This window comes from Euprymna scolopes, chromosome 27, assembly GCF_053919585.1.
Source record: "Euprymna scolopes isolate OS-2025 chromosome 27, ASM5391958v1, whole genome shotgun sequence".
Taxonomy (NCBI): domain Eukaryota; kingdom Metazoa; phylum Mollusca; class Cephalopoda; order Sepiida; family Sepiolidae; genus Euprymna; species Euprymna scolopes.
In genome coordinates, this window is record NC_136508.1 from 93,148,176 (window position 1) to 93,175,832 (window position 27,657).

The window sequence follows — 27,657 nt, forward strand, 5'->3', positions numbered from 1 at the left end:
AAAAGTATTGTGGATTTTATTAACGATTCCATGGGTGGTATTTTGTTTTTTTGGGAGAGAGGATATCCTGTTCTTTCCAATTTAATAATAAGCCCAAATAAAGTGTATAATTTCAACAATTTTTTCATCAAACGTTTTTTTTTTTTTTACAATTTTAGAGGATTTTTTAAATTAATAAATTGTACGACTCTACAATATGGTGTCAGTTTTTATTTCATTAAGGTTCAACTAATTTAACTTATTCAAAGTTGATTTGAAAAAGATTTTTTATTTACGGATTGTTATCCTCATCTTCATACTTGTTGTTTCACCACGTTTCGGCCAACTTATCCTGTGGCCTTCTTCAGGTGGTTAACAATAATGGGATAGCAATAATAAGTCTCTTAACTGTTAAAAGACAGCATTCCTATTCTGTTGTGATTAATCACCTGAAGAAGGTCAGAGGAATAATTGGCCGAAACGTGAAACAACTATGAAGATGAGGGTAACAATCCACAAATAAATAAAAATATTTAAATAATTAGTCATCTCAAAGGATTTAAATAATTAGTCATCTCAAAGGATTTAAATAATTAGTCATCTCAAAGGATTTAAATAATTAGTCATCTCAAAGGATTTAAATAATTAGTCATCTCAAAGGATTTAAATAATTAGTCATCTCAAAGGATTTAAATAATTAGTCATCTCAAAGGATTTAAATAATAAAAAAGTAAAAAAAAGTTGTTAAATCAACTAACTCTTATGGTCTAATTGGAAGGTGAAGGAACGGGAGTCAATGGAGCAAAAAAGAAAATGTGATGAAAACAAAAAAAAACAAACAATAAAGACAGTGGGGGTGGGGGGATTAAGATAATCAGTGCATTGTGTATCTTTCAATTCTGGATAGTCAATTGTAAATGTTTTTTTTATGATTACAAAAATTTCAGTCATTTTTTTGCTTTAAATTTTTTTTTTATCTCTTCTTTGACGATGATTTTGATTTGGTTGGTTTTTTGCCATCTGAAAAAAGGGAAGTAAAAAATTCTGACAAGTCTGGCATATTCTGTTTGGCATTGAGGGCATTCATCTGGGTCTGGACCTCTCGTTGAGTGTCGGGGTCGGCAGCGTTCATCATTTTTGGCAGGACCATGATGATCAAGAGTGGCAGGATCATTGTCAGCACCATCGGGTTGAACAGGAAGTCCGTGATACGCCATTGCTCACGCATCTGAAAAAAAAAAAAAAAAAAAAAAAATCACATGAAATTTTTTTTTTTTTTTCTCTACAGATTTTGACATTAAAGAATTGGTTTCAAATTAGGATTGATTATTTGAATCATTTGAATTACCATTCTCAACTTGGTTGCTATTTTTACAAAATTTCAGCCAAGGTGACCTTCAACTTTATTCAGGTTGCATCACTTTACACTCGAGATTCTTTATATTCTTTTTTTTTTTTTACGAATCCTTTGAGCTGAGGCTCATAATCTGTGTTATCATTTTTGCAGACTATTATGCTAATCTTCATAGTTGTTATTTTACTACATTTCGGCCAACTAATCCTCTGGCCTTCTTCAGGTGGTTAACTGCAACAGGATAGGAATGCTTAGTCTTGTAACTGTATCCCCAGTAATTACTGCCTTCCATAGTAGAGACTCACCACCTCTATCCACTGCGCCACAGCCCCCCGAAGGTGAAACAAGAACTATAAAAATGAGGATAACAGTCCGCAAAATGCTGATCACGCTGTGATATTGGTAGAAATCGCCCTAAATTCTCAACTCAAAACTGAAGAGTCACTGCTCAAAACAACGAGGTATTACAAAAAGGCTGACTGGGAAGCCATCAGTGATCTCATCAGAGATGCCGCATGCGGAAATAACTTTTCTCTTTCTGTTGAACAGTGCACAAATGAGATCACTGATTGGTTCAAAACTGCAATTGAAGCACATGTTTCTACGCGGAAATTCTATAGCAAGCCCCACTCTCCCCAATGGTCTACTTCTACTTGTACAGCTATCATTGCTCAAAGGCAGCATGTGTACCACAGATTTAACCGACATAAGTCCAGTTCAAACAGACAGAGGTTTATAGAAGCTAGAAGTAATTAATAAAAATAATAAAATAGCGACAGCTAAGAGAAAATATACTGAAATCACCAGAAAATGCATCGAAGCACAGAAATTAGGAACCCGTGATTTTTTTTAAAATCTACAACAGTTTAGTAAATAATAGGTAATCAACAATTCCCCCACTATCAAACAATCATGAGGTTGTTTGTACGGCAACCAAAATGGCTGACATGCTTGCCAGTTGGTTTGCCTCAAACTCCACATTTGACCCGGCAAACCACTTCCTCCCTAACTTTCCTTTGCAGACAGATGTCATACTAGATGATCACCCCTTCTCAGGTGCATAGTATCATAAAAAACCTATACACCTCGAAAGCATGTGGACCCGATCTCATCTCTATTAAAAACATGCTCCGCTGAGGTTGCTCTAGTTCTCTCCAAACTTTACAACAAATGCCTTAATGAATCTTGCTTTCCTGACTGCTGGAAAACTGCTTCTGTGGTACCAGTTTTCAAAACTTCTGGCGAAAGAACTGACCCATCAATTTATTGCCCCATTAGCCTCCTCCCGCTTTTCGACAAAATATTTGAGTCCATAATTAATCAAGCTCTAGTCCATCACCTTACAGCTACTAAACTTCTGACCGACCAACAATATCGATTTAGGCAAGCCCGTTCTACAGCAGATATCCTAACTGTAATCTCTGAAAGTATATACCATTCATTGGACAAAGCAGGGGAGAGTAGAGTGGTTGCTCTAGATATATCTAAGTCTTTTGACAGGGTGTGGCATGAAGATCTTCTCAGGAAAATCAGATCATATGGTATCACTGGAAGAATACATAACTTAATTAAATCCTTCTTAAGAGAAGAATCCAAGTTGTTCTTGATGGTCGTACATCTAAGCAATATGATATAAATGCAAGAGTACCTCAGGGGTCAATCCTTGGACCTTTATTATTCCTAATATTCATAAATGACCTCCCTGATAAAATTGTCTGTATCAATTTGCTGATGACATTATGCTCTATAGCAGGTACGAGGGGAAAACAAATGAACACATATCTAAGGAAATGGCAAAAACACAAGAGGATGACCTCCAATCTGTAGTGAAATGGGGACAAAAATGGATGGTCACATTCAATGCTGCCAAGACTAAGCTTGTTTCCTTCAACAATTACAAGAAACTTTCTCAACCACCAATAGCAATGGCTGCCATCACACATTACCTGAAAGTACTTCTTTTAAACTCCTCGGCTTAACGTTCACAGGGAACATGAGTTGGAAGACCTACATTGAGAACATTGGCAAGGCTGCTGCGAAGAAGGTGGGCTCTCTCTACCATGCTAGAAAGTATCCTGTACCTCTATAAGTCTACCATTTGTCCATGTATGGAGTACTGTTGTCACATTTGGGTTGGTGCATCTGCTACTTGTCTCTCACTCCTGGACAAATGGTTCAAAAGAGAGTCGCCAACCTGATAGGCCCTGAACTGTCATCTAAGCTTCAGCCTCTATCCCATCGATGAAATGTTGCATCCCTCTGCCTGTTCTACAAGTATTTTAATGGTGAATGCTCTGACGAACTACAAGCACTTGTACCCCTCGACGTAAATACCCTCGACAAACCTGACAAGCAGCTAAATCCCACCCCTCCACAGTAGAGATCCCTAGATGTAAGAAAGCCTTCTACTCCAATAGTTTCTTCCCCAGAACTGTAAGTTTTTGGAACTCCCTTCCAGGATTCTGCTTTCCCAGCTGTACTGACATGCAGAAGTTCAAGTGTAATGCGAACAGACATCTTGCTGCTCATCCCCCTTCATAATAACCCTGCAACTTATGTCCCCAATAGTAGCCTCCTACTTCAAAGTGGCACTGTACCTTGTTTTGGGTGAAAATTGGAAAAAAAAAAAACCCCAAAAAACTGAATACACCAATCAAGAATCTTTATATTGAACTCTGGAACTACACAGAATTCCAAACTGAACTGTTTTTTTAAAAACAACTAATGATACCGAACTTGAAAAATTTTTGGTGCTTGTCCAGAATTTGTACTTATATCAAAACACAAAAGGAAGAAAAATCTGTACGATGTACATACCCATGACGGAAAGATATCTTATTCCAAAAATCAAGTAGTTTTATTTTCATAAAGAAAATTATTTATAGGCAAATTTGAGTTTTTCCAATGTCTATATTAAGAATGACTTTCTAAAATCTTACAAGTTTGTAATACGTGAAGTTCTCTCCCTTGTTTTCAGTCTGTTTTCAAGATGGCATCGCAATATCATTGCTGTTTGCTTAGCCACAAAATTTGGTTTTCTTTATAAAAATAAAACTACTTGAGCAATTTATGTGATTTTTGGTGTATGATATTTCTTCATTATGAGTATGTATATAATACAGATTTTTATTTATTTTTTTGTAGGGGGAATTCTGGACAAGCACCACTTTTTTTTTTTTTTTTTTCCTTTTTTTTTAAAAAAGGTTCAGTTTTAAATTCTCCATATATATAACCCGATTCAATATAATTTTTTTTAAATTCAAGAAGTAGGTATAAATTTACCCCTAATGGGGTAACCAGAGTTATCTTGAAAAATCCATTCTGGCAAAAATTTACTTTCCCATTACTAATGTTTGTGCAAAATTTAAAAAAATCCATAGCATGGTTATTGAGAGAAGTGTGAACAAACGAACCAGAATGAATTACTAGGTCCAATCCCTACTTTGTCGCGGATCAAAATAACAACCAAGATGAAAATAGTAACACAAATAATTTTGATAATAAATCTTTAACTCAAAATTCAGAAACAGAAAAAAAATACTGAAAATTCTATTGTTGGAATTTCAGGTAATTCTTTTAAAAATTTGATAATTTTATTTATATTTCAAATTACCCGCAAATAATTTAGGTATCCACTTTAAAATAAATTTGTAAATTTTATTCATTCAACAGAATATTTGTTTCGATTAGTAATGCTTAACGATTTCTTAATGTGACTGGCACAAAACTGCAACAAGTTTACCATCTTTAATAGCAGATGATATTACATTCAAACCTGGTTGTATTTGCGAAACGAGACAACAAATATACACAATAAATTCCGCAATCAATTCAACCTGATAAATTCAAGATGGCTGCCATCACAATATGAAAATTAGTTAAATAGTACTACTTGTATGCTACAAATGCTGCTCCATTGTTTAAACTTACAAAGTCATTTTGAAAATTAAAAAAATATATTTCAGAACTCAGGTTTAATAAAAAAAATTTAATTTTTTCTTTTTAGTTTTTTTGAAAGGTTGGCTGACTCGATAGTTTCAGTTTTAATTTACACGCGATGACAATTTTTAGCAAGAAAAAACAAGGGCTATAATCCAGCTTTATAGCTGGATTATAGCCCTTGTTAACGGTTATTAAGAAGTTGACATATAGTGCTGAGTACAATAGTAGCACCTTACAAGACTCCTGCACTGCATCCAGAGAGCATCAGGATAGATGGTCATGCTTGGTCCTTACATATACTCTAAATCAGGGGTTCTCAACCGGGGTCCATGGAATATTTCTGGGGATCCAGAAGCAAAATATAACAAATTGAGGTTCTACAATGATATATTGATGGTCCATCAATAAAACCAACTCATAATGACTTTTATTACTAAGAATTTAATTTCTACTGTAATTTTTATTTGACGTGAAAAATGCTGAAGTAGACTTTGAATATATTTACTAGATTTCCAAAAATTTCCATAAACTTGCCTTGGAAAAAAAAAAATAGGTGATTGGTACTTATTTTAAATATGCGCCTCAGACAGTCGTTTTCCTATTATACTGTCTATCTGATCTTCGCCCCCCCCCCACCACCATGACTAATAGTAATTGAGGGGGTCCATTGAGGAAAAAAAGGAAAAAGGTTGAGAAACACTGCTCTAAATCGTTCAGCTGTGGATCTAAGTGTCATACCCTGATAAATCATCTCAGTTGGTAGTTGGTGAGGCCTCATGAAAATACCTGCTTTGTTGGACTCTCAGACAAGGTGCTATTGCACACGGTAACAATCAGTGATTGGAAAGGTTTCTTATAATTGTTAAAGGAGAGGAGCTTCGCCATAGGGAAGCATTGTTGCGGAGGCCTCCTACTTAAAAACAATCTGACATTTTCAAAACCACACAAGACTAACCTTGCAACATACACCAAAAAAAAAAAAAAGAAGAAATATAGTTAACAAACCTGAAAATAAGTTGATCGTCCTCTTTCTCTAAATTCAAGCGGATACGTCATCGTTTTCACGGAAGCCGGCTGAAGATTATTTACCCGCCGTGCACGAATTTTGCCCTTGGAATTGATATCTACTCGCGCGGGTTCAAACAGGAAACCTGGATGCGTGACCTCAACCACATAAGATCCAGACGGAATACCTCCAATGCTAAAGGTACCATCTGGACGCACAAAACCAACATAATCCCCGCCATCAACGATTATTCGAACATAGGACATCCAATCTTTATCAAAAGTTGATAAAATCTGAAAAAGTAACAAACAAAATGGCAACATTAAAAATAGAATTCTTAAGGTTCTTGTCCAGAATTACTCCCAACAAAAATAAAGAAAAATCTATATCATGTACATACTGATGAAACAAAAATATATTCCAAAAATCATGTAAAAATTAATCTCACAAATTTGAATTATTGAGTTATCTCCCTTTGTTTATATATATATATATATATATATATATATATATATTTATATTTTCAAAGATTGTTTTCAAAATGGCGGACAAAACTGTTGCTTTTCTGTTACTCATAAAAATTTGATTTTCTTATTTTAAAATAAAATTACTTGATCAGTTTATGTGATTTTTGGAACAATATTTTCGTTTTGTCCCAGACACATTATACAGAATTTGTTTATTTTAGTTTTAATATGGGAGAATGCTGGACAAAAACCTATTTTTAAGTTTTTTAACATTTAACAGATGATTAGTGCAAAGAAAAGAAATGTTTATTGATCTTTGTCTTGAAAAGGAGGAAAACAGTCAGCAGGGAAAGAGTTTCACAATCCTACAGTCCTTGGAAAGAAGCTACTGAAATAGGAAGACATATTATAACAACACTTGACTTTTGCCCCAAAACTTTAATCCAAACCATACTTTTCTTTTGTACAGGAGTGAATCTTCATTCAAGCTACAAAATAGGGATATGGTTTATTTACAAATATTAAGCCACCTTTTAATTTTGGTATTTATACAGGATTATTTTTGTTAGGTGAAAGTACAAAAAAGTTTTTAAAAATATCCTCCTCCCTTCCCCATGTTAAGAATGGTTTTCTAAACAATTAAGTTATTTCAACACAGTCTGTTATTCTGCATAAGTACTCATTTGTTTAGTGCAAACAAATGAGTACTTATGCAGAATACGGACTGTGCTGAAATAACATATTTGGAAATCCATTCTTAATGTTACATGATAAGGGCTGTCCCCTTTTCATGTAAGTATAAAAATAGAGTTTTAGTTAAAATGAAAATGAAATAGAATAGATGAAATTCGAACCTCGTAATTTAGGTTTAGAAATAGATTACGAGAGAGAATTAGAAAATGGAATGTAAAAACAAACCATTGTTTAGCTTAGAGATAAAATAGTTTTAAGAAAAGGAATGTGCATTTGTCAATTCTGTTATTAAATTGAATTGAGGAATGCAACTATAAGATAATTTAATAAACATGCTTTTAACATATTGGAAATATAGGTTACTGGAAATATAAGTTAAAATTCCTTTTGTAAACAAAGGAAAAAGTTTTGGACACGCATTTTCAGAACACGTGAAAGAAGACATGTTTTAACATGTGTATGACGTCATGGAAAATGGGAAGTTCTCGATATAGTTAGAAACTTTAGAGTTAAGCAGAGAGAGTCTGAGGATGACAGATGACAGTCTGGAGTCCAGAGATGGATAGTCGAACGTCTGGAAGCGAGACGGTCACCTTTGAAACATAGAATGTAAAACTTTGAATTCCTGACTAAGAAAACCACCGACCGGTCCATGGAAATAAACGCGTCATTTGTTTTTATAAACATCGTCTTTGTGTTGTAATTCTACCAAAAGGTAAAGTGAAATTGTCATTATATGTCTTATATATCCTGTGTTTTAAAATGTCTTCACATACACAATGTCTCTACATCTCATATCTACAATGTGAACACTAAGACTGTCTCAACACTGTCTCCTCACTCTAAGTATGAACATTTTATATATATGAATCTTTTCATAACACGAACGCAACATCTCTGTTAATAAGACTCTCTAAGACTCACTTTTAATAAGACTTCCTAACAACGAACAATAACAATAATAATAATAATAATAATGAAACAACTATATAACATTAACATGGGGAGGGGATAGGCCATTTTTAACTATTCTGTACTTTCAGCTAACAATTTAATAAACAAAAGATACCGTAAACCGTGAAAATCCTATCTAAAACATAGCATGCTCATAATTCTGTATAAAAAACATTTAATGTAGGATTGATGCACTCAGTAGCCTTTTATATTGTAAACCAAATTTTTAATCCACATTTCAAAATTACTTTGGAATTTCAAAGAGCACTAATTATATTTATTTTTCTTATTAAATATTATTACGTACATAAAATGTATTTCCATGCACATGCATCATTCTAGCTTTCAGCCGTCATCGGTATGGGTTAGAATTGAACTCATGACATCAGCAACCAAATGAGCTACGATGATCCACCGCTATGAATGCACGATTTTTTATTGCTTTTCAAATTAAAGATTTATTGTTGGCATTTTTTAGTGATATTAACAACATCGAAATGTTATTTTTTTTGCAACTTTAGCAAGTTTTTGAAGAGCTATAAGCTCTTTTTGTTATTCATATATATATATATATATATGAGTCACCCCTTATTTTTTACGAGAGGGCTATTCTATGCCAAATAATCCAGTAAAACATCGAAATTTCACCCCCACCCCGAATTTTTTATCCTTTTGACACCTGTAAGATATACGTAAGTTACAATGAACTGCCAAATTTCAGACCCAGCAATCGATGGGAACACTGTTTTTGAGCCCAGCCAAGATAAGGCCAATAGGACGAAAAAGGACTGTCGCAATGCGTCGTGACGGGACTACCCATCATTACAAAATAGTAAATATTTTGAAAAGTATTTACTTTCTGGCCTAAAAATTGCACCTAGTATGGTTTTTTGACCAAGGAATCCAAAAATCAATGTTAGAAAAGCGTAGCAGTTCATCTTGTGGGACATTTTGCCCATTTATATGCAGAGACAGCTTCCGCGGGAAGACCCAAAAGGGCATAACTTTGGAGGTCAAGAAAAGACAACTCTAGAGGTCAGAGATGATATTTGTTTTAATATTTAGATAGCCAAAAGATAGAACTTTCAGAATATATATAGGTTCATATTCAGTATTTTATTCTTTCACATTGAAATTTAATGGTGAAAGTTGACAATTTAAAAAAAAAAAATCGTACTTGGAAACACTCAATCAGTTGCTAAATATAAAAAAAGTTTTATGGCTGTCTGAGTGTAAGTTAGAGGTATATATGTGTTTATCTTATGATTTTATAAAACTGCTGTAGAACTGAAATCATTTGCAGAACTGTCTCAAGATGAACAAACTGTCTATCGTTGGAGAGCTCGTTTAGAACAGAACTGTGATCTGGGTAGTATATGCAAGTACCACGAGAGAAAGTATAGCAATGGTTTGTTCCAGAAAGGAAGTAAGTGCATCGACTCGTTCAAACTCCATACTAAGAAGAAGAAGAAGCCTAATGGGACACACAACATATTACTCGCTATGGCGGCAGGGCTAAGCTCCATGGAATTCAGAATCAATGATGAAGCTGTTGTTCCCGGATGGAAGAACTGTCATGAACGAGTAAAGTTGCATCTGGCTGGAGACAAGGATTCAAAAGATGACGATGAATCCTTGGAAGATGAGATTGCAGAGTGTGAACCTAACGTGCTTGAATCGACATTACATCAGTCACTGTGTCTTCATCTGGTTCTCACTCTGTGTGTGTGTGTGTTGTCAAATTCATCAAAACACTAAATTGATGATCGATGCTTATTGCAATGTTATCAATCATACAATTAAACAACGAGGACAAACTTATTGGAGGGAGAGAACAATAAGAGCTGAAAGAGACAGAGAACCAATAGAAAATCAAAATAGGAACAGCATGAACAATTTCCTCTGATCAACACCACATACAAAGACATGATATCATTGATAGCGTGTGATTCAGAGAAACGTGAATGCATGATGCATCGATGTTCTAATTGCGCAATGAGCAGTTCTTTGCAAGAACATGTTACTGCAAAATTTGAGGAGTTTGGGATTACAAATGATATAGATTTTGTTCAGTGGGACAGCACTGCCCGGACAACATTATGCACATACTCATGTCCTGTAGAGGAATTTATTGACTTGTTGGTGGACAAAATTGACCACATCACTAAACATTCATACATTGCAAAAAGTCAAGCTCGGTATCTAAAGATGAGGAAATATGAGCTGGATGGTGAAACTTGTTTGTTGCTGCTTGATTTCACAGAGAATTATCACTTCATTGTCCAAGATGAAGTGCAGGGGTATCACTGGAACAAAGAACAGTGTACTCTGCATCCTGTGGTTATTTATTACAAGAACTCTGAGAACAAACTTGTTCACAAATGTTTATGCATAATTTTAGATGATCTGACCCACGATACTAATTTTGTGCATCAACTTCAACAGCTGGTATGTGATCACATTAAAGAGAATCTTCCTCAAATCAAACGTCTCAAGTACTGGAGTGATGGGTGTGCAGGTCAGTACAAGAACTACAAAAACTTCATGAACCTCTGCCACCACAATGTTGTCTTTGGATTCCATGCTTTGTGGTCCTTCTTTGCTACTAATCATGGGAAGTCCCCTTGCGATGGCATAGAAGGTACAGTCAAATGGAAGATGGCAAGAACCAGTTTGCAGAGACCTGTTAATGACCAGATCTTGACATTCAAGGCAGTGGAGAAGTTCTGTCAGGAGGAGCTGAAGGGAATCCTCTTCTTTTCAATTTACAAATAGGATATGGTTGCTGTTCGGGAGAGGATGGAAAAGCGATATGCTGAAGGGAACACAGTGTCAGGTACTTGAAGCTGTTATCACTGAGCCAGCATCTACTCCAATTAGTGGTAAACAACTCAGTGTTGACAAGAGCTACATGATCAAGAACCATACTTTCTCGGCGATGCCTTCATCAGAGGAGATGGAGATGTTCCTTCAACCAAACGACTATGCAGAACGCCTGTTTGATTGGTACTGGTGGATAGTCCTTATTGTTGATCAAGTGAATTTGGAAAATAAAGACGTCACATGCAAATTCATGCATCCTCATGGTCCAACTCAGAGCAATAACTTTCACTGGCCACATAGAGAGGATAATGCATGGGTGCCGTTTGGAAAATTCATTATGAAAATTCACCCACCAAATTGTACGTCAAATAGTGGTCGACAATTTAAAATCGATGAAAACCAGTTCACTCATATAAACAATACATTTAGAAAATATGTAACGTTTTAGTTTCGTGTTCGTTACTTTAGTTCATTATTCTTTTGTGTTCATCTTTTTAATTCATTATTCTCTACATTTTTCCAGATATGGAGTAGACTTGTCACCTACCCCCGATTTATTGAGGGGGACTTATATTTTGAGGAATGTCAAAATGACGTAATTTAATCACTGAACTATAAAATCATAAGATAAACACATATATATCTCTAAATTACACTCAGGCAGCCGTAAAACTTTTTTATATTTAGCAACATTAGATAGAAATTGAGCGTTTTCAAGTACGATTTTTGGAAAATTGTCACCTTTTAGCATTAAATTTCAATGTGAAGGAATAATATACCGAATATGAACCAATATATATTCTGCAAGTTCTATCTTTTGACTATCTAAATATTAAAACAGATATCATCTGACCCCTAGAGTTGTCTTTTCTTGACCCCTAAAGTTATGTCCTTTTGGGTCTTCCAGTGGAAGCTGTCTCTGCATATAAATGGCCAAAATGTTCCACAAGATGAACTGCCATGCCTTTCTAACATTGATTTTTGGATTCCTTGGTCAAAAAACCCTACTAGGTGCAATTTTCTAGGCCAGAAAGTAAATACTTTTCAAAATATTTACAATTTTGTAACGATGGGTAGTCCCGTCACGACGCATCGCGACAGTCCTTTTTCGTCCTATTGGCCTTATTTTGGCTTGGCTCAAAAACAGTGTTCCCATCGATTGCTGGGTCTGAAATTTGGCGGTTCATCATAACTTATGTATATCTTACAGGTGTCAAAAGGATAAAAAGTTCTGAGGGGGGGGGAAGTGAAATGGCCTGGATGATTTGCCATGGAATAGCCCGAGACATAATTATTTTTCTTATTGAATATTATTATGTGCATAAAATGCTGGTGTCATGCGTTCAATCCTAACCCACACTGATGACGGCTGAAAGCCAGAAACATACATGTCCATAGATATACATTTTATGCACATAATATTTAAGAAAAATAAATAAATACGTCCCATAAAAAATAAGGGGTGACTTATCCATATATATATATATATGCATAACAAAAGGAGCTTATAGCTCTTTAAAAACAAAAAACGCTAAGGTAGCAGAAAAAAATGAATAACAGCATTTCATTGCATATCGCTAAAATCGCCAACACAAAATCATATATATATATATATATATATATATAGGTGCTAATGCAGTGTGATCGGCGCTATTTTTTAAATCGTATTTCCACGTTTAATTAAAGTTTTATGATATGTTTTTTATTTCAATTGTAAGGTTAAAGTTCAGAATAGGTACAAAACACCCTCCCCTCCCATGTTAAGAATGGCTTTTTAAATAATAACATTATTTCAGCACGGATCACTCTCTGCATGAGTACCTCTCTCTCTCTCTCTCTATATATATATATATATATATATATATATATATATATATATATATATATATATACACACACACACACACACAGTGGGGAAAATAAGTGTTGGGCACATCCCATTCTTTATTTAACACATTTTTTATGCAGCGAATGACGCGAAAATTTAACAAATTGGAACCTTTTAATGCATAACAAAAATTATATAATAAAAACGAGAATAGCCGGAAAAAAAGTATTGGACACACTAACACAATTTCATCTAATATTTAGTTAAAAACCCCTTATTGGCTATTACAGCTTCGAGACGTTTTCTATACGACAAAACTAATTTGTGACAACGTTCAGGCGAGATTTTGGCCCACTCCTCAACACATACTTTCTTCAAATCCTGAATATTACGTGGATCTCGCTGGTGGACCATGATTTTGAGCTCTCTCCATAGATTTTCTATAGGATTTAAGTCTGGGGATTGACTGGGCCACTTAAGAACATCTATTTTGTTCTGTACGAACAAATCGAAGGTTATTTTAGCAGTATGTTTGGGATCATTATCTTGCTGAAAGATGCATACCTAACGCATTCGAAGCAGGCAAGAGATTATTTTTAAGAATTTCTCGATATTTGGCTGCATTCATCTTTCCATCTATAATATGAAGTGGCCCAGTACCATTTGAAGAGAAGCATCCCCAGAGCATGACATTTCCACCACCAAACTTTACAGTGGGGAGGGTGTTCTTGAGATTGTGCAATGTGCCATCTCTTCTCCATACTCGACGTACAGAGTTAATGCCAAAAAGTTCCACGTTCGTATCATCGGACCAGATCACATTCTTCCAGTAATCATCTGTTTTCAATAAGTGGTCTCTTGCAAACTCCAGATGAGCATTAACATGACATTTTTTTAGTAATGGTGTCTTTCGAGGTGTACGCGATTTAAGACCATTGTGTCGAAATACATTACTAATCGTTGGTTTCGTTACTACGATCCCTGCTTCTTCCAAATCTTTCTGAAGTTCGCCTCGTGTGGTTCTCGGTTGCTGCTGAACTTTTCGTGCAATCTTTCTCACTGCTCGATCCGACATCTTGCGAGGAGGTCCGGTGCGTGGATGGTTCACGGTTGAGTCATGCACCTTTCATTTCCTAATAAGGTTTCCTATGGTGCTTACAGGGATTTTGAATTGAGTAGATATACGCCGATAACCAATTCCATTCTTGTGCTCGGCAATAATCTTATCACGGACGACTTGAGAGAGTTCTTTACGTTTACTCATTCTGAGAACCTTCACGCGTGATGGCTTACTGGTGACTAACGTGTTCCAATACTTTCCAACGACGTAGAGTATGGTCTACAACAATCAAGAAACTTCTAAAACGTATAATAGTGTCATCAAATTAAAATGCAAATAACAATTTCCAGCATTATTTATAAAAAATAATAATAAAATATAATTTAAAACAATGTGTCCAATACATTTTTTCCGGCTATTCTCGTTTTTATTATATAATTTTTGTTATGCATTAAAAGGTTCCAATTTCTAAAGTTATTTGTTATTGTTAAATTAGAAACTATTTCTTGTTAAATTTTCGTGTCATTCGCTGCATAAAAAATGTGTTAAATAAAGAATAATGGGATGTGTCCAACACTTATTTTCCCCACTGTATATATATATATATATATATATATATATATACACATATACATACATACATGACACACACAGACATTTGTTTTTCTAATTAATACATTAAAAATCGATTACATGATTGCCATCAAGATTCTAAAGTTTGAACACTTTGTTTGCAAACCTTTTGAAAATCGTTATTTCAGGAATAATGACCAACATATTCATCATCATACAACCTTGCAAAATATGACCCCCTGCACGTGCTCCAAAAGTTTCAAACTAAATGGAATATACAACTTAATAAAAGAATTTGTTTGTTGTGTGAGGGGATGTTCAATAAATAATGCCCCTAACCCACTTCCACTTCTCTGATCTAGCTGAAATTTTGCATGTGCAATGATTTATATCTCTATGGGTTATGTGGCAAATTATAACTATGAACTAATAATAAATCAAAGTTTTTCAAAAGGCCAAATACAAATGATGAAACACTAATTAATGCATAGAAAGCACTTTGATTAAGCCTAACCTCCAAAGAAGGCAAGGGTGCAGCTCTCCGCTTGCAAGGTCATGCTTACAATCTTCTGGGACTAGGATGGAGTAGTGAGGAAGATTTCTTGGCAAAAGCTGCCACAATTAAAGAAACCTATGATGCTTTACTTTTGGGAAATCCAGAGAAACCATCAAAACCAAAAGTTACAAATAAAGACGCCTATAATGCTTTCTATTTTGAAGAAATTAAGAGAAACCATCAAAATCAGGAAATGGGGCAAGATCAGCAAATGTATCTTCCACCTGCAAAACAATGTGCTCGGTCACAATACGCAGGTTGCCAGATCAGAAGCACAGGCGTGTAACTATGATATCCTCTCCCAACCCCCTATTTTCTTGATCTTATGACTATCGCCTCTTCTCAGCCATGGTTGTTTTTGAAAGAAAAGCATTTCCCAGATCATACAGTCTTGATTTCCAAAGTCACATCATGGTTGGAAGATCAATCCAAGGTGTTCGACCAAAAACAGTCTCCAAAGCTGCATTAAACCAATGGAAGAAGTGCGTAACTGAGTGGTTCCTATGTAAAAAAAAGGCTTCCTTCAGTCTTGACAGACTATGGATACCCACTGTAAGAATGTCTGTGTGTGAAATTTTTGTAGCAAGAGTTGTGCAATCTTCAAATCACACCTCTCCTGAGTCGACATTGTTGAATACCAGTGGCAAGAAGAGATTCAGGATGACTGGAAACAATGCCGAGATAAGCGGAAAGCACATACCGCGCCTAGAATTCTCAAATGGTCATCATCTGGTACTAGCCAGGCTCAACATTGATCTGACGAGAACTGGTGTGTCAACGTGATTATGCCATACATATGTTCCTATGTAGAGATAAACTAATAACTGTGCCAAGTTTTGTTGCTCTACTGCTATGAGAAATGGGTCAGGGGCATTACTTATTGAACGCTCCATATACAGTGATTCTTCAAGTCTAGTAGTTTAAAAAAAGTCACAATATTTTGCAGAGAAACTATAAATTTACTCCTTTTTTTTCCTTTAAATAGGTATAAGTTTTCCATGCAATACAAAAAAATAAAAATAATCATTAAAAATAAAGACTTAGTTTTGTGATTTTTTTTTCCAAAACAATAACATTGATGAATTCAAGCTAAATTCAACCGACACGAATTATACTTTTTTTTGAATGATGATGCAACCTTGATTTCCAAAGTCAAATCATGATTGGAGAATTAACCTGAGGTGTTCTATGAGTTGCATTTAACGATGGGAGAAATGCATAACTCTGAGAGGTTCCTATGTAGAGATAGACTAATAACGGTGCCAAGCTTCATTGTTCTACTGGTATCAGTAGTTAGGGGCATTATTTATTGAACACTCTTCTTAACTAATATTTATCATGTGTGTAACAGTTGTCTGTCTTACTGTTGTGATCATCACCATTAACTAATTATGATTCCACCAATGAAAACTGACCACTTGTTGAACCTGAAAGTTAAGCCAACTTCTCTCTAATGTCCTTAGCAGCTCTACCAGTATATTTGCACGATGCAGGCAGAGATAGGAAGGATTCCATTGCAAATTAACTCCAAATCATTTAGATTGAAAATTATTTTTGTATGTAATTTCATAATCAATATTTGTGTGTAATTTCATGATCAATATTTGCACACACATGTTCAGATGAAACAAGAGTATGTTATCACTGTGGATTAAATAAACGGTTTGTAACAAAATTCTACGCAAATTCTCATGTCTTACACAGATTTCTAAGTTCAACAAGATATTTTAAAAAAAGAAATTTAGATAAATTGTTTGGGTTTTCGTGAAAAATAAAATGGAACATTTTACGTTCACAATAATCGTTGACATTTGATTGCAGATTAACTTAATCCATTTAAATCTTTTATTTTTCAGCTTACATATGTAGTAAAGATAAACAAAATAGAAAATATTTTAAATTTACCATCTTTTTTTAACACTTCCATCCTCTCTTTCTACATATCGTCAGTTTTGATCCCTCCTCCTGTCCCAATTTACCCCTTTCTCTTTCAATCTTTGGCAACTGGTTCAATACAAAGGAAGACAAAGGCAAGAACAAAAGAAAGCATCTCAACATAAATACTCCTGACTCACCTAACTAGAAGCAAAATCACACCCCATCATTGTAGATGTCTCTAGATGCTGAAAGGTTTTCTATTCCTTTCCTCTCACCACTAACCTTTGCAATTCCCTTCCTGCTCACTTTTTATGACATACTAACAAAATTTTAATATAGCATCTTTTCTGCCCAACTCCCGACTCAAGTTGCCCCTGCATATAATTCTGGCCTCTATCACAGTAGCCATTATTCTTCAGTTACAACCTGCCTTATTGGGGATAAATATTTGTTTTTTAAATAAGAATGATAGATAGATATTAGAGTAGTGGGGACTGGGGGGTGGAGTGGGTCTTCCCCAGTCATAAAATACGCTTAAATTTATTTTAATTCATGCAGATTTCATATTTATTATTATAGAACAAATTCTCTATTGAATATTATATTGTACCTAATATATATTACTGATTTCAAAAGTTAAAACAAAAAATAGTTTTGTGCCATCAGCTAAAATTGAAACTAAAACATTTAGCGTTTCAAACTGCATTCCCTACCGAGAGATAGGTAGATAAAAAAAGATTTAAAATTAAACCACTCCAAACTATGAATGAATTTGCGCATGCGCAAAAGTAATAGCAATATGTTGGGAAGTTGAATGTATGTTTTTTGAGCTGAATAAACATGTTACATTAAATAAAAACACTAAAAACATATCCAGTTAGGTAGAAAAGTAACTTACCTTGCCTTTGATAACATTTGTTAAATATTTGTTTTTTGACAACTTTTTCGAATATATGTGTACAGTAATACAAACCCCGGTGCTTCTACACTTTATTGCTGAAATTGGAGACGCCATTTTATTTCACGCACCTGCTGTCCAAATGTAAGGGAGATACCATTATTTTAAACTATGGCCGAAGCATGAAATAAATAACAAAAAAGTTAAAGTGGAGAACGATTACTTTCGGAAACGAAAATAATAAATTAACCTAAAATTAACACTTATTACTTCCAGAAACGTAAAAACGACATTACTGGAGAAAATGAATCTTGACAATATTACTGATGAAGACATCTATTTTTTTTTTTTTTTTTTTACAGAAAATAACATCAGGATGATAGACTTTCTGTATGTTTACAATTATTTATCTGTTCGGAAAAAAAAAAAACAAAAAAAAACAAACTATATTATAAAAATCCAATGTTGCTTTCATTACAAAATTATTTTATTAAAATTATATTTTCTTAGGCAAACTTTTCAATAAATGTTTTTACAATTATATTTCAATTCCCAATAAAAGAAAAACAATAAAAAACAACCCACTTCTCCGTTAAAAAAAGAAAAAAAAACAATCATTTAAATTAATTTGTTGCTGACCCTTCAAACTTGCTTTAATAACATGTTTAAAATTATTTATTTGTTCGAAAAAAAAAAAAATTTTTTTTATAAAAATGTAACCCCTACAGGGCATCTCCGGTGCATACGCTTGTGGGCTGAGATGCAGCTGTAGCCGATACCTGTGGCGTCATCCGTGTTTTCGTCTAGTGGTCGAATTCGTCTTCGGCGGTCGCTCTCCGGTTCCAAACGTCACCTGGGCTATCGGAGAAATATATTGCATTCACAATGGCATTTCCAATTAAAGAAAAGAAAGTCAAAACTTAATTGTTTTTTTTTCTTAACATAGAATTGATTGCCTTCGACTTTATAAATAATAGTGACGCACTGGCCTCGTCATGCAACTTAGGAGGCTGGCAGTTTTCTTTCCTTTACCAAGTTCTTCGTTCTTTATCTACCGTCAGTCCACAGATCAGCTGCTAGAGACACGCATATTGGAACGTGTCGCAAAAAGAATCTCTCTCTCCCTTTTCTCACCTTGTTTTATCAAAAACACTAGCTGTAATCCCCCTCACACCTCCAAGTATGCCCACAAGTGGCGGTCAACCAATCAGCGGCCGCGCCTTGGTTCAATGTGGGGGGGGGGGGGTTAGTAAGGGCTTGCTTGGTTGCCGAAGAGAAAGAAGAGAACCCTTTCATTTACCTAAGCAAAAAGAAAAGGAAAGAAAAGATTTTCCCCTCTCATCTTCTCTCCTAATTTCTACTCCTCCTCTCCGAACTTATCTCTACCAAATTTTAACCCTCATTTGCACCGAGGTTCTTACTTATTATCAAATTAGGAGTGATTAGTCATTCCAGGTCGAACAATGCTTGGCGGCGACCCTTACCCTTGACCCCCATTCTAAGTTGTCAGCCTTAATCAGCTAAGGATATCTCTTCATACCTCTCAGAGGTTAAAAACAACCTTTTATGTTAACAGATATATAACGACAATGAGATAAAAACAATTATTATTTGTTTTTTCTCTTTCTGACAAAATCCCATAGACATTTCTGTTTAAAACATCAAATCATCATCATCATTAGAATTCAGCCGTGCGAATTCCTCAGAATTTGTGTCAATGAGACCACCCCGGCGACAAGTTGTTCCTTAATCAACTAGCAAGGTCTCTCGGCATCACTCGGTCCCCATCGGGTCACAAAAATCCAATGTTGCTTTCATTACAATATTATTTTAAAATTATATTTTCTTACGGAAACTTTTCAATAAATGTTTTTACGATTATATTTTGATAAATTTTTATACAGTAAATGTTTTTGTTTTCATTTCCCATTTTCAGTAATTTATTCACTTTTTTCCATAGTTCTTTCCGGAAGTTTAATTTTTTTGTTATTTATTTCATGCTTTGGCTATAGTTTAAAATAATGGTGTCTTACATTTGCACAGCAGGTGCATGAAATAAAATGGCGTCTCCAATTTCGGCAATAAAGTGTAGAAGCACCCAAACCCCTTTTATGTTACCATGCTTAAATAATAAAGTTATTATTTAGAAAGCCATATTTAACATAGGGAGGGGGCTTTGTAATTATTCTGTACTTTCACCTAACAATTTAAGAAAATATCGTAAAACTTGAAAATACGTTTTTTACAAATAACACGATAACATAAATGCACAAGTACCGCACCATTTTTTTTATCATTTTTTTTTTATGCGAGTCTACTAGACCTTTTTCTCACAACTTGCCCTGAACTATGTTCAGTTTCTATTTTGTCTCCTCTTGGATCTTCCGACCACTCTGTTGTATCAATTAAGATAAAAATGAAATGTAGTAAGTCCCCAGATGTACTTCTCCATCATACAGTATATCGATACACTAAGGTTCACTGGGATAGCTTCCGTACATTTATATCGGATCTACCTCTGCGTTCCATGTTTAAACAGGATGTGTCCTCTATAGTATCAAACCTGGCGGAATAGTTAATTGTAGGTATAGACCGTTTCATACCCTCAAAAAAGTTCCAGCAAAAACCTAATAGGCAGTTGTGGTTCTCTCCAGAATGTGCTACTGCCATTACACACAGAAATCACTTTTTCCGTTGCTTCCAACGTAATAGATGTATGGAAACTAAAGCCGCTTTCAGGACTGCCAGCAACCATTGTAAGAAAGTAATAAAGAACGCAAGAGAGTTGTATGCTCAGTCCGTCAAGTCAAAAGTAGCTGAGCAGCGGCTTGGTTCCCACCAGTTTTGGCAAATAGCAAACAGAATCCTGAACAGAAGCGTGTGCTCTATCCCAACTATCATCAATGGACCTGAGGTAATCTCGTCAGCATCAGACAAAGCCAAACTCTTTGCCAAGAACTTTGCAGCTAATTCTACCCTTTGCGACCAAGCCCACCAACCCCCATTATTTCCTCCTGTATCAGAAAACACGCTATGTGATATACATATATCTGTACATGATGTTGCCAAGCTAATCAAAAACCTGGATTCTAGTAAAGCAACCGGCCCTGACGGTATTCCAATTATAGTACTCAAAAAACTTCAACCAGAACTAGCACCCATACTTACAAAACTGTTTAAACGTTGTCTTAAGGAGAATAGCTTCCCATCACCCTAGAAAATATCACCAGTATGCCCTGTATTTAAGAATTCAGGTGATCGCTCATCCCCCTCTCAGTACAGGCCAATAAGTCTCCTGTGCGTCATGAGTAAGTTGCTGGAATCTGTGTAAAATACAGAAGTAATCAACCATCTCAACAAAAATAACCTTCTTAGTGACACTCAATATGGTTTCCGTTCTGCTAGATCTACAGCAGATGTGCTTACAGTTATATCTCATAGCATTAGCAAATCTCTCGATGGAGGCAACCTTTCTAGGGCAATTGCTCTTGACATATCTAAAGCCTTTGATAGGGTATGGCATAAAGGTTTACTTCACAAGATCTCTAGCTATGGTATAGCTGGAAATGTCTTCTCAATTATTAAATCATTTCTTTCTGATAGGTTCATAATAGTAGTAGTTGAGGGGCAAGAATCAGAAGCTCACAGTATTAATGCTGGAGTCCCTCAGGGGTCCATCCTGGGCTCAACTCTTTTCCTGATCTACATTAATGATCTTCCAAATCACATCCTTACATCATTTGTAGACATTTATGCTGATGACACTACCATTTATGGTAGCACATCTAAGACAGTAAACGACCAAGTTCTCTCCGATTCTCTCTCCTCTGATCTTGAGCATGTGGTACAATGAGGAAAGGAGTGGCTGGTTACTTTTAATGCATCTAAAACCAAGCTTCTCTCTTTACATCATCAACATTCTGATCCACATCTGGCATCAATTGAAATGAATGGCTCTCGTCTTCAGGAGGCCTCAAGTTTTGACAAGCTTCTCGGCTTGACCGTTACTCCTGATCTTAAATGGAACACGTACATCAAATCTGTTGCCAGAGCCACTGGAAAAATGGTGGGATCTTTCTATCGATCTAGTAGATATCTCACTGCTGATGCAATTCTCTATCTATATAAGAGCCAGGTACGTCCAAGGATGGAATACTGTTGCCACATCTGGGAAGGAGTTGCTAGAAAGGAATTGTCCTGCCTTGATAGAGTTCAAAATAGACTTTGTAGCCTAGGAGGAGATGTCCTTTTCTCTTCCATACAACCTCTATCTCACAGAAGTGATGTTGCGAGTTTGTCTCTGATGTATCGTTATTCTCACGGAAAGTGTTTGACTGAGCTTCAATCTATGGTCCCCCCTCGCCAAACTTTCACAAGAAACACTCGTCTAGCTGAAAACACTATCAATAATTCACCCCACTCTTTATCTGTGTCTAAACCTAAACGTATATTCCATGAACAAAGCTTCTTTCTTAGAATTGCACGCCTGTGGAATTGTCTTCAGTTTTCCTGCTTTCCGGCTGACTACAATATGGTTGTCTTTAAGTCTAACGTAAATAAGTTCTTGATGAGCCGTTCCATATAAGTTACCAAATTTACCAAATTTTCATTACTAATGATTACTATATTGTCCAATTTCTACTGTACACTCTTTAACCCTTAGCCTCGAGTGGCCTCTTGGCCTTGATAATGCGTTGATACCTGTGTAAAAAAAAAATAAAAATAAATCGTGGGTTTGTATTACTGTACACACATAGATTCGAAAAAGTTGTCAAAAAAACAAATATATAACAAATAAATGTTATCAAAGGCAAGATAAGTTACTTTTCTACCTAACTGGATATATTTTTCGTGTTTTTATTCAATGTAACATGTTTATTCAGCTCGAAAAGCATACAGGTTTACCGATGTAGATGTATTGGAAAATTCAAAATGGCGCCCGAGTCTTTCTTTAACACGGTAAGTTCAGGAAAAGATGTTATAAATAATAAACTAGACAAAATACTGTTAGAAATTCGCTCAATATATGTTATCGTGACATAAGTTGACATATATTCGGTAGCAGTATCAGAATTTTTTGTGAAAATAGCGAATAATTCCACCCCATCTTTCCAAGCTTATAACTCCTCGAAAAATGCAATTCAAGCCCTAATTTTTTTTTTCAATTAAAGGAGCAAGGACCAAGATTTCATTAAAAAAAAAAAAAAAAAAAAAAAAAAACGTGTTTTTTTTTTAAAAAGGTTTTAAACTTCGGACTTTACAGGTAAAATTCGACGAGAACACGATGTCCGTTTTTTTTTAAATTTGAATATATTATGTATTGACCTTTTCTCTTCAATTTGTGAGTAAATAATTATGTACTTATCCGAGTCGAAATTAATTATTTTTAGACATTTACAAAATTGGAGGCGTGAATTATTCGACCCCCTGTCTTTCCAAGCTTATAACTCCTCGAAAAATGTAATTCAAGCCCTAATTTTTTTTTCAATTAAAGGAGCAAGGACCAAGGTTCCATTAAAAAAAAAAAAAAGAAAAAAGAAAAAACAAATAACGTGGTTTAAAAAAAGGTTTTAAACTTCAAACTTTACAGGTAAAATTCTACAAGAACACGAAGTCCGTTTTTTTTAAAATTTGAATATATTATGTATTGACCTTTTCTCTTCAATTTGTGAGTAAATAATTATGTACTTATCCGAGACTAAATTAAGTATTTTCTTTGTAATAGACACTGGGGGGGGGGAACCGTGAATAAAAAAAAAAAAACGTTTGTCTAAAATATTATATTCGGTTTATTGGAAAGAACATAAAATTTCACATTGACCCTGAAAATATCGTAAAAATAGAATCAATAGAAAAATTTTGATAGATTTTTAAAATTTAAAAATTTAAAAATATTGAGTTTAAAAATTTAAAAATATTGAGTTCGGAAAATTCATTACTGTTTAAAAAAAAAATAAAAATATTTTTATTACTTTTAAAACAACTGTAATAGTTTATTTTGGAAGTATAATCCATAAAGAAAATAAATAACCCACTTTTAACAGAGAAATTACGAGATTTTTATATTGTATTCGCAGTTTCGTGTTAGGGGTGTCAAAAATTCCTACAAAAATTCTGATACTGCTATATATTCGGTGTTTTTTTAATAGTATTTTGTCTAGTTTATTATTTATAACACCTTTTCCCAAACTTACCCTGTTAAAGAGAGTGTCGGGCGCCATTTTGAATTTTCCAATACATCGGTAAACACTGCATGTTTTTCGAGCTGAATAAACATGTTACATTGAATAAAAACACGAAAAATGTATCCAGTTTGGTAGAAAAGTAACTTATCTTGCCTTTTATAACATTTATTTGTTATATATTTGTTTTTTGACAACTTTTTCGAATTTATGTGTACAGTAATACAAACCCTAAATCGTTTATGTTAAAAGCCGAAGTTGATTTTGCTCTAATTAATTTTTGGTGACTGAAACAGGATTTAACCTCCAAAGAATAACATTAGTTTTCGAGCGCGTCCCCTAAAGAACCGAACCCATAATTAAACTTGAAAATACTATTTAAGAAATGGCGCGGATCAATAAGTGCACTAGCACCTTTTTTTTTTTTTTTTTTACTTTAAATAAGAATTACAAGGAAAAAATACGAGTTTTAATGACATGGTGGTGTCACTGGTGTAGTGGTGTGTGGTGTGGTGTTTGGTGTGCAGTTCTTTTTTTCTCTCAGAAAATATAACGTTTCGACTTACTTCTACTCTGCCATCAATTCTGTAACCAATAGTTGACATCAGATTGACAGATGGAGGTACTGCATCTTCGACAACAACTTCAGAAGCGTCGGACAAACAGAAGATTAACAAAAACGATGAAAGGCAAAAACGTAAAAGAGACGGCATTGCGTTCGTGGCGGCCATGTTGGAAATGTCAGAACACCAACACCAGTTCTTGCAAAAATTGAATTTAATAAACGAGTTGACGAAACGAAACAAAACGAAAACGAAACGAATTCATCTTTTTAAAATTTATTTTAAACGTTAATTTTACTAGATAAATTAGCTTTAAGCGTTGTTCATCTCTATATTAAAAAAAAAAAATTGACACTTCTTGTGTTTGTGTGTGTGTGTGTGTTTCTCACTTTTACGTGTTTTAAACATCATTTACTCGAATATTTGATAAATTCAAAAGTTGTTGCTTATTCAGAAGAGCACTTATAGTTGCAATTAAAGAAAACACAGAAAAATCTGTATGAGGTACCAACTAGTTTTTTTTTTAATTGGAAACAAAAAAAAGGATTTTTAAAGATTTTACTCCTAAACTACCGTGCACACTGCACATTAGGCTGATTTTTACCATTACACTTCTATTTGAGTTGTCTCTACCTTATTTATTTCATCGGATTTAATCATGACCGACAAAAACACTACGACTCGCGTAGTTGTAAAATTTTATTTTCTTGAATAAAAAAATCGGCACTTCTACACTATTGGGACGAAATTTCAGAAATCGTAATACTGAATTTCACAATGAAACAATGGTATCTCCGTATTCCTCGCATTTTTAAGATGATTTTATCCAAAAATTACCAAAACCGATAAAGTAGAAAATTATTTTTTAAAGAAAATAAAAAATAGAATTTGATGAAAATGATCGTAAAACACAGGAGAATTCAAAAGAGAGGTAATTTTCCGTTTTGAACTTATTAGAATTGACAAAAAAAAAATCAGTTGAAACCATTGTTTTTTATCTGAAAACTCCGTTTAGCGATTACAAAATCTTGTATCAATAATGTAGAAGCACCAAAAAATTTATTTGAGCAAATTACGTAATTTTTGGAATATGACTTCGTAGCCTAGTGGTGAATGCTCTTTTTTCTTCCTTGCAACCTCTTTGCCACAGAAGAGACGTTGCGAGTCTGTCTCTGCTTTATCGCTATTTTCATGGCAAGTGCCCGTCTAAGCTCCAATCTATGCCCCCCACCCCCTTGCTAAACTTTCATGAAAAACACTCGTCTAGCTGAAACCACTATCAATAATTTGCCCTACTCTTTATTCGTGCCTAAACCTAAACGCAGATTCCATGAACACAGGTTCTTTCTTAAAACTGCTTGTGGAACTCTCTTCTGTTTGCCTACTTTCTAGCTGACTACAATTTGGTCATCTTCAAGTCCAACATAAACAAATTCTTGATGAGCCGTCCCCTTAAGTAATCCAATTTACCAAATTTCCATTACTAACAATTACTACGATATAGTCCCATTGTACACTCATTAACCCTTGTTCTCAAGTGGCCTCTGAGCCTTGATAAATGGTGACTGCTATTGTAAAAAAAAGAAAAGAAAAAAAGAAAAAAAGACCTATGTCAAAAAAAAAAGAAAACGAAAAGACATCTTCGTTCTGTAAGGAGTGCTTACATTATAGAGACTTTTCCGTATCTTTACTGCCATAAGTTCGAAAGCATCCAAAAGTGTAATGAAAGGACAGTTGTTTTAAATTGTTTTATTCACCCCAAATAAAGCGTCACTTAGTAGTGAGGGGTTACTATTTGGGACCAGATTTGCAGGGATACTATTTAGGGAGTTGGGCAGATGTTTGTTTACATTACACTTGAATTTCTGCATGTCAGTAGAGTCAGGGAAGCAAGGGCTCAGAAGGGAATTCCAAAAGTGCAGCAGTCTGAGAGAAAAAGCTATTTGAGTAGAAGACTTTACAGCATCTAGTGATCTCTACAGTGTAGGGGTGGAATTTTGTTACTTGTTGGGTTTGTTGAGGGTATTGTCGTTGAGGGGGTACTAGTGCTTTGAGTTCGTCAGAGCACTTGCCATTGAAATACTTGTAAAACACGCACAAGTATGCCACATTTTGGTGATGGGACAGAGGTTGGAGTTTAGTTGATAGTGCGGGACCTATTAGGTTGGTGACTCTTTTTTTTAAACCCTGTCTAAAAGCAAGAAACTAGTGATAGATGCACCAGCCCAGATGTTGTCTAGAAGTGTACGCCATTTGGAGTTTCAGAATAGTTTCAGATGGTTCGCTGTTACACACAAGTCCTGGGAGGTGACTTGTTTGTAGTAGACAGTTCCACAGAACAAAATATTTTTACCGTGTCGAAACCCGGGAAAGAACATGTGAAATTGCTCCAGAAAAGGTTTAATATTTATGAAGCAATTCTGGTTTCTGATTGGTTTGTAGCAGAACGTGAATTATTTGATTCGTCAGTTTTTAGCAGCATCGTTTATAAATAGAATCGTCCGACTGTGTGGGTTCATACCCCATTAATAGGTCCAAAATATTGGAACATGTGGCAAGAATACTCCATATACTCCATGCATGAGTGAACCATGGCCTTGTGTAGATACAGAATACTTTTGGGTGTGAGTAGCCTTTTAGCACGGTAGACAGAGACCACCTTCCTCGCAGCAGCTTTGGCAATTGCCTCAATGTAATTGTTCCAATTCATGTTGTCTGTGAATGTTAAACCTAGGAGCTTGAGGAAAGTGCTTTCGGGCAGTGTATCATTAGCCATGGCAATCAGTGGTTGAGAAAGTTTGTTGTATTTATTGAAGGAAATAAGTTTAGTCTTAGCAGTGTATGATATGGAGTGTGCGTCGGTGTTCGCCAATTCATAACCGTAATCTGTCGATTTTAGAG

General features: G+C 34.9%; 1 protein-coding gene across 1 annotated transcript; it reads right to left on the reverse strand.

Annotated features, from left to right (window-relative positions):
• On the reverse strand, positions 1-25,623 carry LOC145248993 (endoplasmic reticulum membrane protein complex subunit 7-like). Its single transcript, XM_080110838.1, has 3 exons — positions 24,760-25,623; positions 6,281-6,574; positions 1-1,207 (listed from the first exon to the last, which is right to left on the reverse strand). The coding sequence occupies exons 1-3, from the start codon at positions 24,922-24,924 to the stop codon at positions 953-955; spliced, it is 714 nt and encodes a 237-aa protein (XP_079966964.1). The 5' UTR covers positions 24,925-25,623; the 3' UTR covers positions 1-952.
• Between the last annotated feature and the right edge of the window lie 2,034 nt (positions 25,624-27,657).